The sequence below is a fragment of the Phyllobates terribilis genome, unplaced genomic scaffold, assembly GCF_046119375.1.
Source record: "Phyllobates terribilis strain yellow unplaced genomic scaffold, ASM4611937v1 Scaffold_5__5_contigs__length_657084704, whole genome shotgun sequence".
Classification (NCBI taxonomy): Eukaryota; Metazoa; Chordata; class Amphibia; order Anura; family Dendrobatidae; genus Phyllobates; species Phyllobates terribilis.
Window position 1 is genome coordinate 292,878,447 of NW_027362765.1, and position 14,426 is coordinate 292,892,872.

Here is a 14,426-nt window from a genome sequence, read left to right on the forward strand (position 1 = left end):
ATTCATTGAAGTTGGCAGAAATGTTTCAAATTTGACAGAAAGTAATCAAAGTTAACAAAATATAATGATTTAATATGTCATTCACAGTTTCTCTACAGCTTCTGTAAGTAAGAGGTAGTGATGGGAGACTTGACGCTACTGGAGCTGGAATTACCACTTCAGAACTCTCCAGTGCTTTGTTTCTATCCATTTCTTGGCGCTTCTTTAAGTTTGTTTGGGGTCATTGTCCTGCTGGAGGACCCATGACCTAGGATGCAAATCCCGCTTTATGACACTGGACACTACATTACGACCCAAAATCCTTTGGAAATCTTCACATTTCATGATGCCTTGCATACAGTCAAGGCACCCAGTGACAGAGGCAGCAAAACAACCCCTAAATATCCCCTAAATATCTTTGAACTTCCACCATATTTGACTGTAAGTACTGTGTTCTTGTATTTGCAGGCCTCATTACATTTACAGTAAACAGTTGAATGATGTGCTTTACCAAAAAAGACGCCTGCCGACCCTCTAAAAATAGTGCAGGCCACCTGCTGGCCCTCTATAAATTGTGAGTGGCACCTGCAGGACATCCAAGTTTCAAACTTTACAGAATATATACTAAAAATAAAATTTGACCACCTCAGATGGATAAATTATATTGCAGTAGCAATATATGGCTATATAGCAATAGTAAGGGCCACTTGATGGCCCTCTACAAATAGTGAGGACCACCTGATGGCCCTGAAAAAATAGGCTTTGTGACTTTCAGAATCCCCCCTTCATAAATGAAACAGGATGTGTCTGATCATGTCTCACACATCACATGGCCAGATCAGGTAGTAAAATGTTAAAATTACATTTACTGGTGAATGTATTTTTCACCATTGAAAGCAGTGCAAACACGCAGTAAAAACACTATGTGTGAACATTGCCCAAGGTGTTGAAGAACATTTTTTTTCTGTTATTTATTTTGCCTTATATGCAAGTCATTATCCTGGAAAGAATGTTTCTGAACATTTTTTTTCCAGGAAAATCCATTTTATCTTCGTTTTTGTATGTTTTATTGTCAGTTCGTAAAAGTGGTGTAATACTCTGACAATATTGTTCACAGCAGCAACCTGGGATTCAGAGATGCTTCCAGGGGTCTTCCCCATCCTGTTCCCATATAATTTCAGCACTGTTTCCATTGATTTGACCAATTTTTAGACCCCCTCCAGACTGCCAAGGGGCCGTCGGAAAAATGCTTGAGTTTCCCATTGACATACATCGTAGTCATTACTCGGGTCGAGTCGACCCGAGTAATGAGTACCCAAGCATTTTAGTGCTCACTCATCACTAATAATAATACATACATTTTTTATATCATAGTAGCTAACTAGGTATGTATTCTAAATTGTAGGACTGCTAAATATGATTCTGCACCTTGGGAATGAACAGATCATATAAAATGAAAAAGGCAAGTGAGCCAGAAGTTAAGAAAAATACATGTTTAATTTAAAAAAATTACAATTTTATTAAAAAAAATAAAATAAACATAAATATGCCAATTAACCAGTAGATGGCGCCACATAGCAGCAATTGGGGAATACACATACTAGGTAGTCATCCTGAGTGAGGGTAACACTAATAATGTCCAAAGTAGGACTTCACCACATCTAATAGAAAATGGAAAAGTATGAAAGTAATAAATAGTAATTTTCCCCTGCTGGAATGTGGTGCCAGATCCCCAACTTGCATTTCCGTGCTGTGCCTTCTTCTTTCCCCATCAGGGTGCATCTGTCTAGGGAAAAAAAATGGTTAAGGACCATTGATAATTTAAGATGGAAACAATTCTTTAAACCCATAGCAGTAAGTATGCTATTATAATAATTGCTTCTTGTATATTAATAACCTTCACACTCAGGAGCTCATTGGGTTGCTATGCCCTTGTATAGAGTTTGTATAGAGGGTGAGGAAGTTGTGCTTATGTATTACAGGTTTTCTCACTGGCCGCTGTGTTCGTTCATATTGTCAGATTCAAGCTTGGTGCCCAACAGAGAATGACACAGTTCATATGTAAGTATTGCATTTTTGAAGCAAGTGATGCAAATTTAATTAACCCTTATCATACACAACTATTGCTATAAATCTTACTGCTGCATTATATGGCTTGTGTTCCCTGGTTGTTTTTGTAGTGATTTATGATGTATAGGGATCTATGTAGAAATCTCGCAATAAAAGACCCTGTCAGAGCCCTTACAACTAAAGCATACCTGTTTTGAGCAAAATGAAGTTTTTCAGAGTTTAGGAGGCAGGGAAGGAGAAGAAGTGTCTCATAAGTGGAGAAAGGAGCAGATTTTTCTAATAAGATATATTACAAAACATATTCCAACCTTCTTGTAACAACAGCTGATGTAGCTGAGCTTCAGTACCAGAGAATGAATTATCTGCTTCATTGAGAGATCAGGTTACAGCTTACCATTTAAGTCAATAAGAGGGAAAAGGGAGAAGAGACACTGCTGCTGCTTTAAGTACCAGTATTCTTTCATCTCATCCTGATGCTCTATTGCTAGTTAGACTGCTCATTATAATGATGTTCATCCTGATGCTGCTTCTAAGTGTATGAGAGAGTAACAGGGGAGCAGTAGGTCATCTTGTATACATATTCTGTGTTTGGGAGACGTGATAGCAGAAATTAAAATGGAAATAAGCAGGCGGATGGGAAGTAGTGTGGTCAGGGCAGGCCCATAGGCTTGTAAGGTGGTGAAATTGTCCTTTATTGTGAGTTGAAATTGTCCCTTTAAATCTTAATACGTGTATTCCATTTCCAATTTTGTGCGGCCCACTTGTACTATTTTGGTGTTTCCCCTGTCTACCTGGCCCACTGTCTGAATCATCTGCTGATGTGTGTCCTCTTTGCCTGTTACCCCTGCTGCTTGTTAATGCAGAAGAGGGGAACAAAAAATATAGTTGCAGCAGGCGAGCGTAGCTAATGAGCAGATAGCAACGGCAGCGAGTTCGTATTGCCATGCTCATGTTGCCCGGTTAGTGCCAGGGGCCATAGCCCTAGCTTGAGTGGGAAGGAAACTTTCCTCTCAAATGCAAGAAGAACATAATGAAGGAGGCAAAAGCTTGTATATTGAGCTGTGGTAAAGAGGAAGAGGTCAATGGAAGCCATGTGCAGTGCCATGCAGGCCTGCTCAGAGAGTGCGTTAGGATTTGGCCAAAGAGTATGAAGCATCCCATAACATGAGTCCTCTAGGGTAAGGTGGCAGATAGAGGAGGGCCAGTCTGCTGAAGTAAACTCCTGAAAGACCTGAGGTGTTAGTGTGGAGCGGCAGGTCAATGTACATGCTATCCCTTTTCCAATAAAGACTTAACTGGGACTGGGTTGGAATCTTTGTGGTTAGGGACCAAAATCCTGTTGATCAGAATATCATACCGTGTGCATATTATACGTTACAGATGTGGTTAGTTGGGAATCTGCAAAAGATAGTGGCAAAGCAGTCACCAAGACCTACAGAGATGCACAGGAACACCCTTACTAAGTAACAGATTAAAACACTGCAGGCAATATAAAGGCAGGACTGTCTGTAATAGAGAGTAGCCTCTCAGAGACCCACAGCGGAACGGCTCCTCTATTGTGAAGGCCTCAGTCCCAATCGTTCTCTTATCTGGTGCACAGAAAATACGTATTGATACTGTGTACAAATAGCACTGCCAATGAGAGCAAGTGTGAGACCAAATATTGGGTGTACGAGTTTCAGGTATCTAATCTGTGAGGGCCAGACAGGTAGAAATGCTATTATCAGACCTCTCTGGTCACATACAGTGGGGAAAATAAATATTTGATACACTGCCGATTTTGCAAGTTTTCCAACCTACAAAGAATGGAAAACTTGAATGGAGTTGGTACACTTGAGAGACAGAATCTAAAAATGAAAACCAGAAAATCACATTGTATGATTTTTACATTACAGAATTAAATTGCATTTTATTGCATGAAATAAGTATTTGATCACCTACCAACCAGCAAGAATTCTGGCTCTCACAGACCTGTTAGTTTTTCTTTAAGAAGCCCTCCTACTCTGCACCTGTTTGAACTCATTACCTGTATAAAAGACACCTGTCCACACACTCAATCACAGTCCACTGTAGACCTGCACAAGGCTGGGATGGGCTACAGGACAATAGGCAAGCAGCTTGGTGAAAAGGCAACAACTGTTGGCATAATTATTAGAAAATGGAAGAAACACAAGATGACTGTCAATCCTCCTCGGTCTGGGGCTCCATGCAAGATCTTGCCTCATGGGGTAAAGATTATTCTGAGAAAGGTCAGGAATCAGCCAAGAACTACATGGGAGAACCTGGTCAATGACCTGAAGAGAGCTGGGACCACAGTCTCAAACATTATCGTTAGTAACACACTATGCCGTAATGGATTACAATCCTGCAGGGCACGCAAGGATCCAGGCCCGTTTGAAGTTTGCCAATGACCGTCTGGGTGATCCAGAGGAGGCATGGGAGAAGGTCATATGGTCATATAGTCAGATGAGACCAAAATAGAACTTTTTGGTATCAACTCCACTCGCCGTGTTTGGAAGAAGAAGGATGAGTACAACCCTAAGAACACCGTCCCAACCATGATGCATGGTGGGGGAAACATCATACTTTAGGGGTGCTTTTCTGCAAATGGGACAGGACGACTGCACCATATTTAAGAGAGTATGGATGGAGTCATGTATCACGAGATTTTGCCCAACAACCTCCTTCGCTCAGTAAGAGCATTGAAGATGGGTCGTGCCTGGGTCTTCCAGCATGACAATGACCCGAAACACACAGCCAGGGCAACTAAGAAGCATAAGAAGCATTTCATAGTCCTGGAGTTACCTAGCCAGTTTCCAGACCTGAACCCAATAGAAAATCTTTGGAGGGAGCTGAAACTCAATGTTGCCCAGAAACCTGAAAGACAGCCCCAAAACCTGAACGATCTGGAGAAGATCTGTATGGAGGAGTGGGACAAAATCCTTGCTGCAGTGTGTGCAAACTTGGTCAAGAACTACAGGAAACGTCTGACATCTGTAATTGCAAACAAGGGTTTCTGTACCAAATATTATGTTCTCTTTTTCTATTGTATCAAATACTTATTTTATGCAATAAAATGCAAATTAACTATGTAAAAAATCATACAATGTGATTTTCTGGATTTTTTTTAAGATTCTGTCTCACTTTTGAAGTGTACCTATGATAAAAATTATAGACCTTTCCATTCTTTGTAGGTGGGAAAACTTGCAAAATCGGCAGTTTATCAAATACATATTTTCCCCACTGTGTTTTATTTATATTTTCCAATAACACATAATGTGCTTTTATCTAGCAGTGCCTCACATCCTACAATACATCTGTGATATTCGCTATAGAAAATAACTGTCTCTGCCTGTTAATGGATTATATTACTGATATGTTTTGCTTCCTAAACCTAATCAGTGGGGTGCACATCCGGGCGGGTGTCAGATATGATGAATATTTTATGAACCTGGAAAGCTCCTTTAATTTGTGATATCCAGGAATGTACAGCACCAAATGTGGAGCATGTTCTACTTTCAGTGCTGCAGAACAGAGCACTATAGAAAATAACTGTCTCTGCCTGTTAATGGATTATATTACTGATATGTTTTGCTTCCTAAACCTAATCAGTGGGGTGCACATCCGGGCGGGTGTCAGATATGATGAATATTTTATGAACCTGGAAAGCTCCTTTAATTTGTGATATCCAGGAATGTACAGCACCAAATGTGGAGCATGTTCTACTTTCAGTGCTGCAGAACAGAGCACTGTATAAAGAACATGGACTAATAGGTCATTGCCTTCTGCAGTCCAGTAGTGTACGAAGCCAGTAGACTTTAAAGGGCTCTGCTTTACCTATATCCTTTTCGTACAAGCTAAGTATTGCTTCCAGAATAGTCCATAATAGAACACAGAAGGGAGCACTATACAAAAACACAGCATGACCAGGACTCCATTGTATGAAGCTCCAACACTATACGATTGCACACAGTGAACAGGGTTCCATTGTACGAAGCTTTCGCACTATGCAGTGGCACTACGATTGCACACAGTGAACAGGGTTCCATTGTACGAAGCTTTCGCACTATGCAGTGGCACACAAAGTGACCAGGACTCCATTATATGAAGCTCCAGCACTATACAATGACACACAGAGTGACTTGGGCTCCATTGTATGAAGCTCCATCACTATACAATGACATATAGAGTGACCTGTGCTCCATTGTTTGAAGCTCCAGCACTATACTGTCATGCAGAGTGACCTGTGCTCCATTGTATGAAGCTCCAGCACTATACAATGACACACAGAGTGACTTGGGCTCCATTGTATGAAGCTCCATTGTGACGCCTCTACTCGAAAGCCCTTTATTTACCCTGGGAGATGGGGGACTCGGAGTCGGGTCCTATGATGGAGAGATGGGGTGCAGCCGTGGCCCGGACCCGACCCGTGCTCAGGGCCGTCACATTAAAAAGGATGGTGTGGGCTTATCCTGGTTGAGTGGCTGATTTACGACTACGCCACCTGTGGCACCTGGTGAAGGCCACCAGCGCCGCTGCAGTCCGCTGAGGCATGGTGTTATGGCGGCCAAAGTTATTACTACTCCCCACAGGCGGAGCAAGGCCTCAGGGCAGAGGGACAGGATGGAGGGGGTAGTAGTAGAGGAGAATGGGCGCCACGTTGTGCGGTGTACCGCAGAATAAACAGTCCGGAGGCCATAGGGGTGAACTTCCAAGGCTTTACTCACTTTAGAGATGGCAAAAGGAAGGCGACTCCCTGCTCCCCACGGAGTCCTGCGGTCACCAGGGACGGGGGGGTCCGACAACCTCTGAGTAAGTCCAGCGTTCAATCGGGACCCTGCACCAGAGTGTTCCTGAACTACAGCCCGAATCCTTTCCTGTCCATGTGTGTAGATAGGCCGGGTCTCCCTCTAAGCTCCGCTCAGAAGAAGGGTACGGGTAGCAGCTCCGCTCTTTCCGATACCCGGTGGGATCCTCAGGGCCTACCGGGCATTCCCGACCAGGACATGGAGTAGCAAGGTCGGGTGTCGGGGGCCGGTACCCCTCTTGCAGCCGGACTCCCTCTGAATATATCAGCATGGCGAGGACAGGTGGCGTACACCGCTCCGTCTGCATCCTGCCTGGGATCCATTTGCTGTGGAGCCACACTCTTAAGCTCCCGGCTTTCTTGGTCCTGGTCCTCTACCAGATTGAGACATTCCTGGTCTACAACCTGCCCCTCGACCCAAGGCCAGGGTCCGAGGGCTGTGTCTCCATCCGCTGTAGGCCCACACAGGATCCACTATCAGGGTAGGAGATCACAGTCAGAAGACAGTCAAAGAACTCAGAACCAAGGACCAAGATGGCAATGTATTAAATATGAATTTTACAGTGCCACTAAATTTTGAGTCCTCCACCCTCACCCACTAACTGGTTCCCCTAACTCTTGGTTCCCCAGTCTCCCTGTAACCAGGAGGGCAGCACCTAGTGCATTCTAACCCCCTCTGGTGGAGAAATGTGGTGTTGGATGTAAAGGTTGGGTCCCGACCATCACACTGTTCTTACCTCAGAGGAGGAATACTACACTCCATTAAAGAAGTGCAGCATCCCTGTGGCGGTCGAACCCTCAGGGGCGCCATATTCCCCCCTGGTTAAACACAGCACGTCCGCGGGCTGCAAAAGAGTAACACCCAGGAAATTTTCTTTTTTATGTAAACATGAACTATCTTCCCTTTATGGGAGGCACATCTTCTTAAACGTTGCAAAACAGGTTATACAGTACAAAAATACAAAAGTATAAAATTATAAAAGTGCTAGCATTTTCCAGAGACATTTTGTGCAAATAGACGGGTTAAGGTGCAAAGACGCAGAGTCAGTTCAGAAGTGCAAGGGACCTGTCCCAAATCCTCAACGTGGGCCCTGGGGTGGCTGCAGGGCATAAAGATCCCGAGTTGGACCTCCCAGAGAGCCACCCTGACAGGTTTTCCTTCTGAGGTCTTGAGGTAGAAATGTCCGCGGTTTTGTATAAAACCAATATGGAGCACCTAAAGAGATGCAAACTATATACAAGGGAAAGAGTCTGTCTGCTGCAAGTCCGCAGGGATACATGTCTCTAGAAACCGGGGATATAAGAAAATCAAAACTTAAATATCAACATTTCAACTTTTAAACAATTTGCAACAGCCGGGGCTGCTCAAACCTCGGGTTCCCTCCTGGGAAAAGGCTCGTTCCTCCCAACGGAGGCTGACCGGTCCCCTGAGGCTGAGCGCGAGGGGGCGTCGCTCCCGGACACCTTGTGCACATCCAGGGCGTACCACCCCCGTACCCCCTGGTGGCGAGAATAGGTCTCTATGTCGCCCGGGAAGAGGTTCTGGCCAGGGTGTCCCTTCTTCAGCCGCGGCTCGACATCCCGCCAGCTGACAAACACGTCACCCTCATGCTGGGGACTTCTAATGAACCCCCACCCCGCCTCATGGTGGAAGCAGACGACTTGCCCTTCCACTCGGGGACTGGGACAGGTGGCTTCTTCCTGACAAGCCTGGGATTTAGCAGCTTTGGCCCATACCTCGAGGTGCTTGCAGAGGAGCTCCCGTTGACGTTGCTCCCGAGCGAGTTGGAGTATCAGGTCACTGCACCGCTGACTCCTCCTCTGCGCTTCAGCCCGGGTCTCCCAGGGGAAGCCCATCAAGTCACCCCCCTGGTTGTCCCAGGCCCACTCTTCAGCCTCTGGCCAGGTTACTGCTGGTGCGGGTAGCGGTGTCATCAAGGGTTGCTGCGGGTCCTCTGCAAGCGCGGACCAATCCGGGTTGGAGCCGGTGGATACCTCTGCAGCTTCAGGCACTTCGAGTTCGGGGTTCGGGCGGCATCGCAGGTCTCCATTTATAGCTGCTGCTTGCAGCTCTGGAGCCAAGACCTGCTCCCAGGTGGCCGAACCGGGTATGAGATATTCGGCCATGAGGTCCAGGATAGGGACGGTAGGCTCTGCAGCCAGGGCAGGGGTAGCACACTCACCCGCCGCGGGGCCGCTCACGACCTCTGTCACCGCGTCTCCTTGTCCTGGGACTTCAACTCCTTGGCGGCTGGCCGGATACGTAGCAACATCTCTTCTCGCCACGCAGCCGTCGCCGCCTCCTGGGCCTCTCTCTGTCTCCGCATGAGTCCCGGGGCTTCCTGGTGGAGAAACTTGAAATCTCCCTCTGTTAACATGCTGCCACCTCGTTCTCTGCCGGGTGAAGGGCCTGAACTGGGTTCAGAAGGTTCAGTAGGTTGCGCTCCCGAAGCGTCCATGTCTGCCTCTGATGATTGCCAACCTCCGACTGCAATGGCCGCACCTTGTTGCTTTTCTTTTTCCTCCTCTTTCGGGGCGGTTCCTGGGCGGCATGCTGACAGGCCCGCCTTCGTTCAGCCCATCCGGTTTGACGGGCATTACCCCGCGGACAGTCACTGATGGAAGGGGCAGTCCACATTTTTGGCGCCAAACGGGAGCCCAGCCCACGATGGGAGGTGTTTGAAGAGCGCCTTTTCACAGCATTATGGCTCCTGTTCTTCTTGGGCGGGCGCCATTTTAAGTGTAAAACGACAGTTCAAAGTGTAAGGCACACAGTACCCGATAGCAATGGGTAATTCCTTCCTTTGCTGCGGGCACGCGATCCTGCCGACTATGCCAGGTTGTGACGCCTCTACTGGAAAGCCCTTTATTTACCCTGGGAGATGGGGGACTCGGAGTCGGGTCATATGATGGAGAGATGGGGTGCAGCCGTAGCCCGAACCTGACCCGTGCTCAGGGCCGTCACATTAAAAAGGATGGTGTGGGCTTATCCGGGTTGAGTGGCTGATTTACGCCTACGCCACCTGTGGCACCTGCTAAAGGCCACCAGCGCCGCTGCAGTCCGCTGAGGCATGGTGTTATGGCGGCTAAAGTTATTACTACTCCCCACAGGCGGAGCAAGGCCTCAGGGCAGAGGGACAGGATGGAGGGGGTAGTAGTAGAGGAGAACGGGCGCCGCGTCGTGCGGTGTACCGCAGAATAAACTGTCCGGAGGCCATAGGGGTGAACTTCCAAGGCTTTACTCACTTTAGAGATGGCAAAAGGAAGGCGACTCCCTGCTCCCCACGGAGTCCTGCGGTCACCAGGGACGGGGGGGGTCCGACAACCTCCGAGTAAGTCCAGCGTTCAATCGGGACCCTGCACCAGAGTGTTCCTGAACTACAGACTGAATCCTTTCCTGTCCGTGTGTGTAGATAGGCCGGGTCTCCCTCTGAGCTCCTCTCAGAACAAGGGTACGGGTAGCAGCTCCGCTCTATCCGATACCCGGTGGGATCCTCAGGGCCTACCGGGCATTCCCGACCAGGACATGGAGTAGCAAGGTCGGGTGTCGGGGGCCGGTACCCCTCTTGCAGCCAGACTCCCTCTGAATATATCAGCATGGCGAGGACAGGTGGCGTACACCGCTCCGTCTGCATCCTGCTTGGTATCCATTTGCTGTGGAGCCACACTCTTAAGCTCCGGGCCTTCTTGGTCCTGGTCCTCTACCAGATTGAGACATTCCTGGTCTACAACCTGCCCCTCGACCCAAGGCCAGGGTCCGAGGGCTGTGTCTCCATCCGCTGTAGGCCCACACAGGATCCACTATCAGGGTAGGAGATCACAGTCAGAAGACAGTCAAAGAACTCAGAACCAAGGACCAAGATGGCAATGTATTAAATATGAATTTTACAGTGCCACTAAATTGTGAGTCCTCCACCCTCACCCATTAACTGGTTCCCCTAACTCTTGGTTCCCCAGTCTCCCTGTAACCAGGAGGGCAGCACCTAGTGCATTCTAACCCCCTCTGGTGGAGAAATGTGGTGTTGGATGTAAAGTTGGGTCCCGACCATCACACTGTTCTTACCTCAGAGGAGGAATACTACACTCCATTAAAGAAGTGCAGCATCCCTGCGGCGGTCGAACCCTCAGGGGCGCCACACCATCACTATACAATGACACACAGAGTGACCTGTGCTCCTTAGTATGAAGCTCCAGCACTATACTGTCACGCAGAGTGACCTGTGCTCCATTGTATGACGCTCCAGCACTATACAATGACACACAGAGTGACTTGGGCTCCATTGTATGAAGCTCCATCACTATACAATGACACACAGAGTGACCTGTGCTCCATTGTATGAAGCTCTAGCACTATACAATGACACGCAGAGTGACCTGTGCTCCATTGTATGAAGCTCCAGCACTTTACAATGACACACAGAGTGTCCAGGACTCCATTCTATGAAGCTCCAGCACTATACTGTCATGCCAGGTGTGGGAAAGACTTAGTGCAATACAAAGGGAAAAGGGAAAGGGAACCCAGACTCTAGGAAAGGGGGGAGACCACCTAGTCTGGTCTAGTGTCACCCTGTCTCAACTACAGTCCCTATATTGGCTCTTCACCAAGCCCTGACTTTCCCGTGCCTCGCCCTGACTTTCCTTGGCGTATGGCTAAGGCTAGGAACGGGAGGAGATGAGCACTAGCCGATCTCCACTAAACTCTATAGACAACAAGGGTAGACAAACAGGGGGGAAATTGCTTAGCTTTAGACGACTCCAGACAAATGCGCACACAGCCTCAAGCTCCAGAGAAGGCGCAGTACTGCTCTTGCTAAAACCTCACAAGTAGTAATGAATATCGCCGACCCCTCCCTCTCAGACGCACCAGGTATTTATACACCCAGGCCAGCGTGCTAATTAGCCTGTGGAAGGTAGCTGCTGGGTCCTAGAGACAGCTAGCCTCTAAGAAGATGTCTGTAATGCCAAACGTAGAGATCTCCTGCAACCATCTGCAGGGCGACTGTGTCACCTCTGAAACACTCGTGACATATACAATGACACACAGAGTGCCCTGGGCTCCATTGTATGAAGCTCCAGCACTATACAATGACGCATAGAGTGACCAGGGCTCCATTGTATGAGGCTCTAGCACTATACAATGACACACAGAGTGCCCTGGGCTCCATTGTATGAAGCTCCAGCACTATACAATGACACATAGAGTGACCAGGGCTCTGTTATGATCTGCAACAAGTACTAAGGAAAGATAAGGGAAAGCTGTCCCTACAGTAAGACTAAGCTGAATCCCTACGACCTTACGATGAAGCGGGCTGCCTGTTCCTAGCGAACAGACCCGCCTTAGTCATCGGCTAGTCTGAACGAAGACCTGGGACTAGGGCTCCATTATATGGAGCTTCAGCACTATACAATGGCACACAGAGTGACCAAGGCGATATTGTATGGGGACAGAATGGGTTTTAGGCTGGATGGTGCTGGAATATGTACCTTTTATTGAGGACTCTACTCCTTTGTTATGTACCTTTTGGTGCTGACTAGTGATGAGCAAGTATGTTTTGTTGAGTATACTCGGGCGAGCACCGAGTACAGTATTTACAGCGGCTCGGTGATATGTTTGAATCACTCCCGTGTGCATGATTTGCGACTGTTTGACAGCTTTAATACATGTGAGGAAAGTGTAAGAAGCAGACATTCCTCACATGTATTAAAGCTGTCAAACAGTTGCAAATCATGCACACGGGAGTGATTCAACCATATCACTGAGCAGCTATAAATACTCGGAGCTCGGCCCGAGCATACTCGGCGAAAGGGTTAACAAAACATACTCGCTCATCACTAGTGCTGCCATAATTCAGTGAAACAGTGTACAAATATCACTGGCTAAGCATTCTGCATTCCTTAAGGCAAGTATGGCATGGGGTGTGCAAGCTTTAGGTGTCCAGGCTAACTGGTCCAGCTGTGGCGCCATACAGATTGCATAACCCTAAAGCCAGTCTGTCACAAGATGCGGGTGGGGGGTTGCATTGAAGTTTCACAGTTGTTTTCTCTTTGTATTTCATTACTGTCATTTTTTTTCTTAAGGCCTATCTTGAATGAAGCTGAAAACTTCACCATTTTTGTCAAAAATAGTGTGAGGTTTCCAATTTTTGAGTTTGAGAGGTAAGTAGCATTCTAGAGATTGTTATCCTCTGTAATTATATAGCTGCAATCAAATTTATTCAATCGCCACTACAAATTAGATTTACTAGCAATATTTACAAACGTAAGAAAGATGTGGATGCCATTGGTGGGATATGTATTATTACTAGATTGTATGGTATAGCTAATAGAGTTGGAGTGAATCGACTCACAGAACCCAGTTAGTGATCTCGGATGGCTCAAATGGAGCCCTTAAAACCGTGTCCTTTCTCCCCTCATCTGCGGCTCTTCTTTTGATTAGCGAGTATTGATGAGCGAGCATGTATTGTTATCCCTTTCGGCGAGCACACTCGGGTGCTTGCCGAGTATTTGCGGCATGCTCGGCATTTACGTTAGTGTCGCCATGGCTGCATGTGTCACATCTGTTAGACAGCTGTGACACATGCAGGGATTGCCTGCTTGTTAGGCAATCCCTGCATGTGTCACAGCTGTCTAACAGATGTGACACATGCAGCTACGGCGACACTAACATAGATGCCGAGCATGCCGCAAATACTCGACGTAAATACACGCTCGCTCATCACTATTAACGAGCTTAGTGCAACATCATTGTTGTGGCGTGACACTCATGTGACAAGGTGCCAGGCCGACTAATCAAAAGAAGAGCCACAAATGCTGGGAGGGATAATGTGGCTTTCTGGGTTCCCATCCAGTGGCCAGAGATTACTGACATGGCCGCTGGACTGGAACCTGCGAATTGATTTGCACCAACTCTAATTGCTACATTATTCCATACAGTATGTGCATCCACAACACACAGTAGGATCTCCTTTAAATCCTATTCTATGTTATGGATTATGGAAGCACATAATGAATGAAGAGTGTAGCCATACGAAAAAATGTAGCAACATTAGTTCCTACATCTTCCTCAAGAATGTTTCCCAGTTGGCTTATTGGTTCCTTTTTATGGTAGTTCTGAACATTGATGAGCATTTGCTCACAACAGTTCTAAACCTCCCATACAAATGTGTGGCTTCCTCTCCACTGGCTGCAGCTCTCTAATAGGACCCTGTTCTCATGGTACATATGGGTGGAACCCTACTCTATCAGCTATTTTTGACATAACCATATACCCTTTACGTGGTGTTATGGCTCTTCTTTGTTGAGAATTTGTGATTTTGGAACTAGGTTTACTTAGTATAGGACAAAAGTTTGGACTGCAAGAGAGTAAAACAATATAGATATTTTTTTTACACATTTAAATTGGACTAGGGTAATTATTATTAAACAGATAATAATACACTAATCCTACAGAATGTCATTACTTCTTGTTGCTTATAGGTTTTCTACTCCAAAATAGATGTTTAGTTTGGGACTAGCAATAGCTTGGAGTGCTTGAGATGTAAAACCCCAAATGCTGGTCTAAGACTCAAGA

General features: G+C 46.7%; 1 protein-coding gene across 1 annotated transcript in view; it reads left to right on the forward strand.

The window, feature by feature from the left end:
* The window catches only part of P2RX3 (purinergic receptor P2X 3), a 113,298-nt gene that overhangs the window by 70,398 nt on the left and 28,474 nt on the right, over positions 1-14,426 (forward strand). The window contains exons 5-6 of the mRNA XM_073681236.1: positions 1,962-2,040; positions 12,935-13,012. Coding sequence (XP_073537337.1) covers positions 1,962-2,040; positions 12,935-13,012 — 157 coding nt within the window. The remainder of the gene's footprint in view (positions 1-1,961; positions 2,041-12,934; positions 13,013-14,426) is intronic.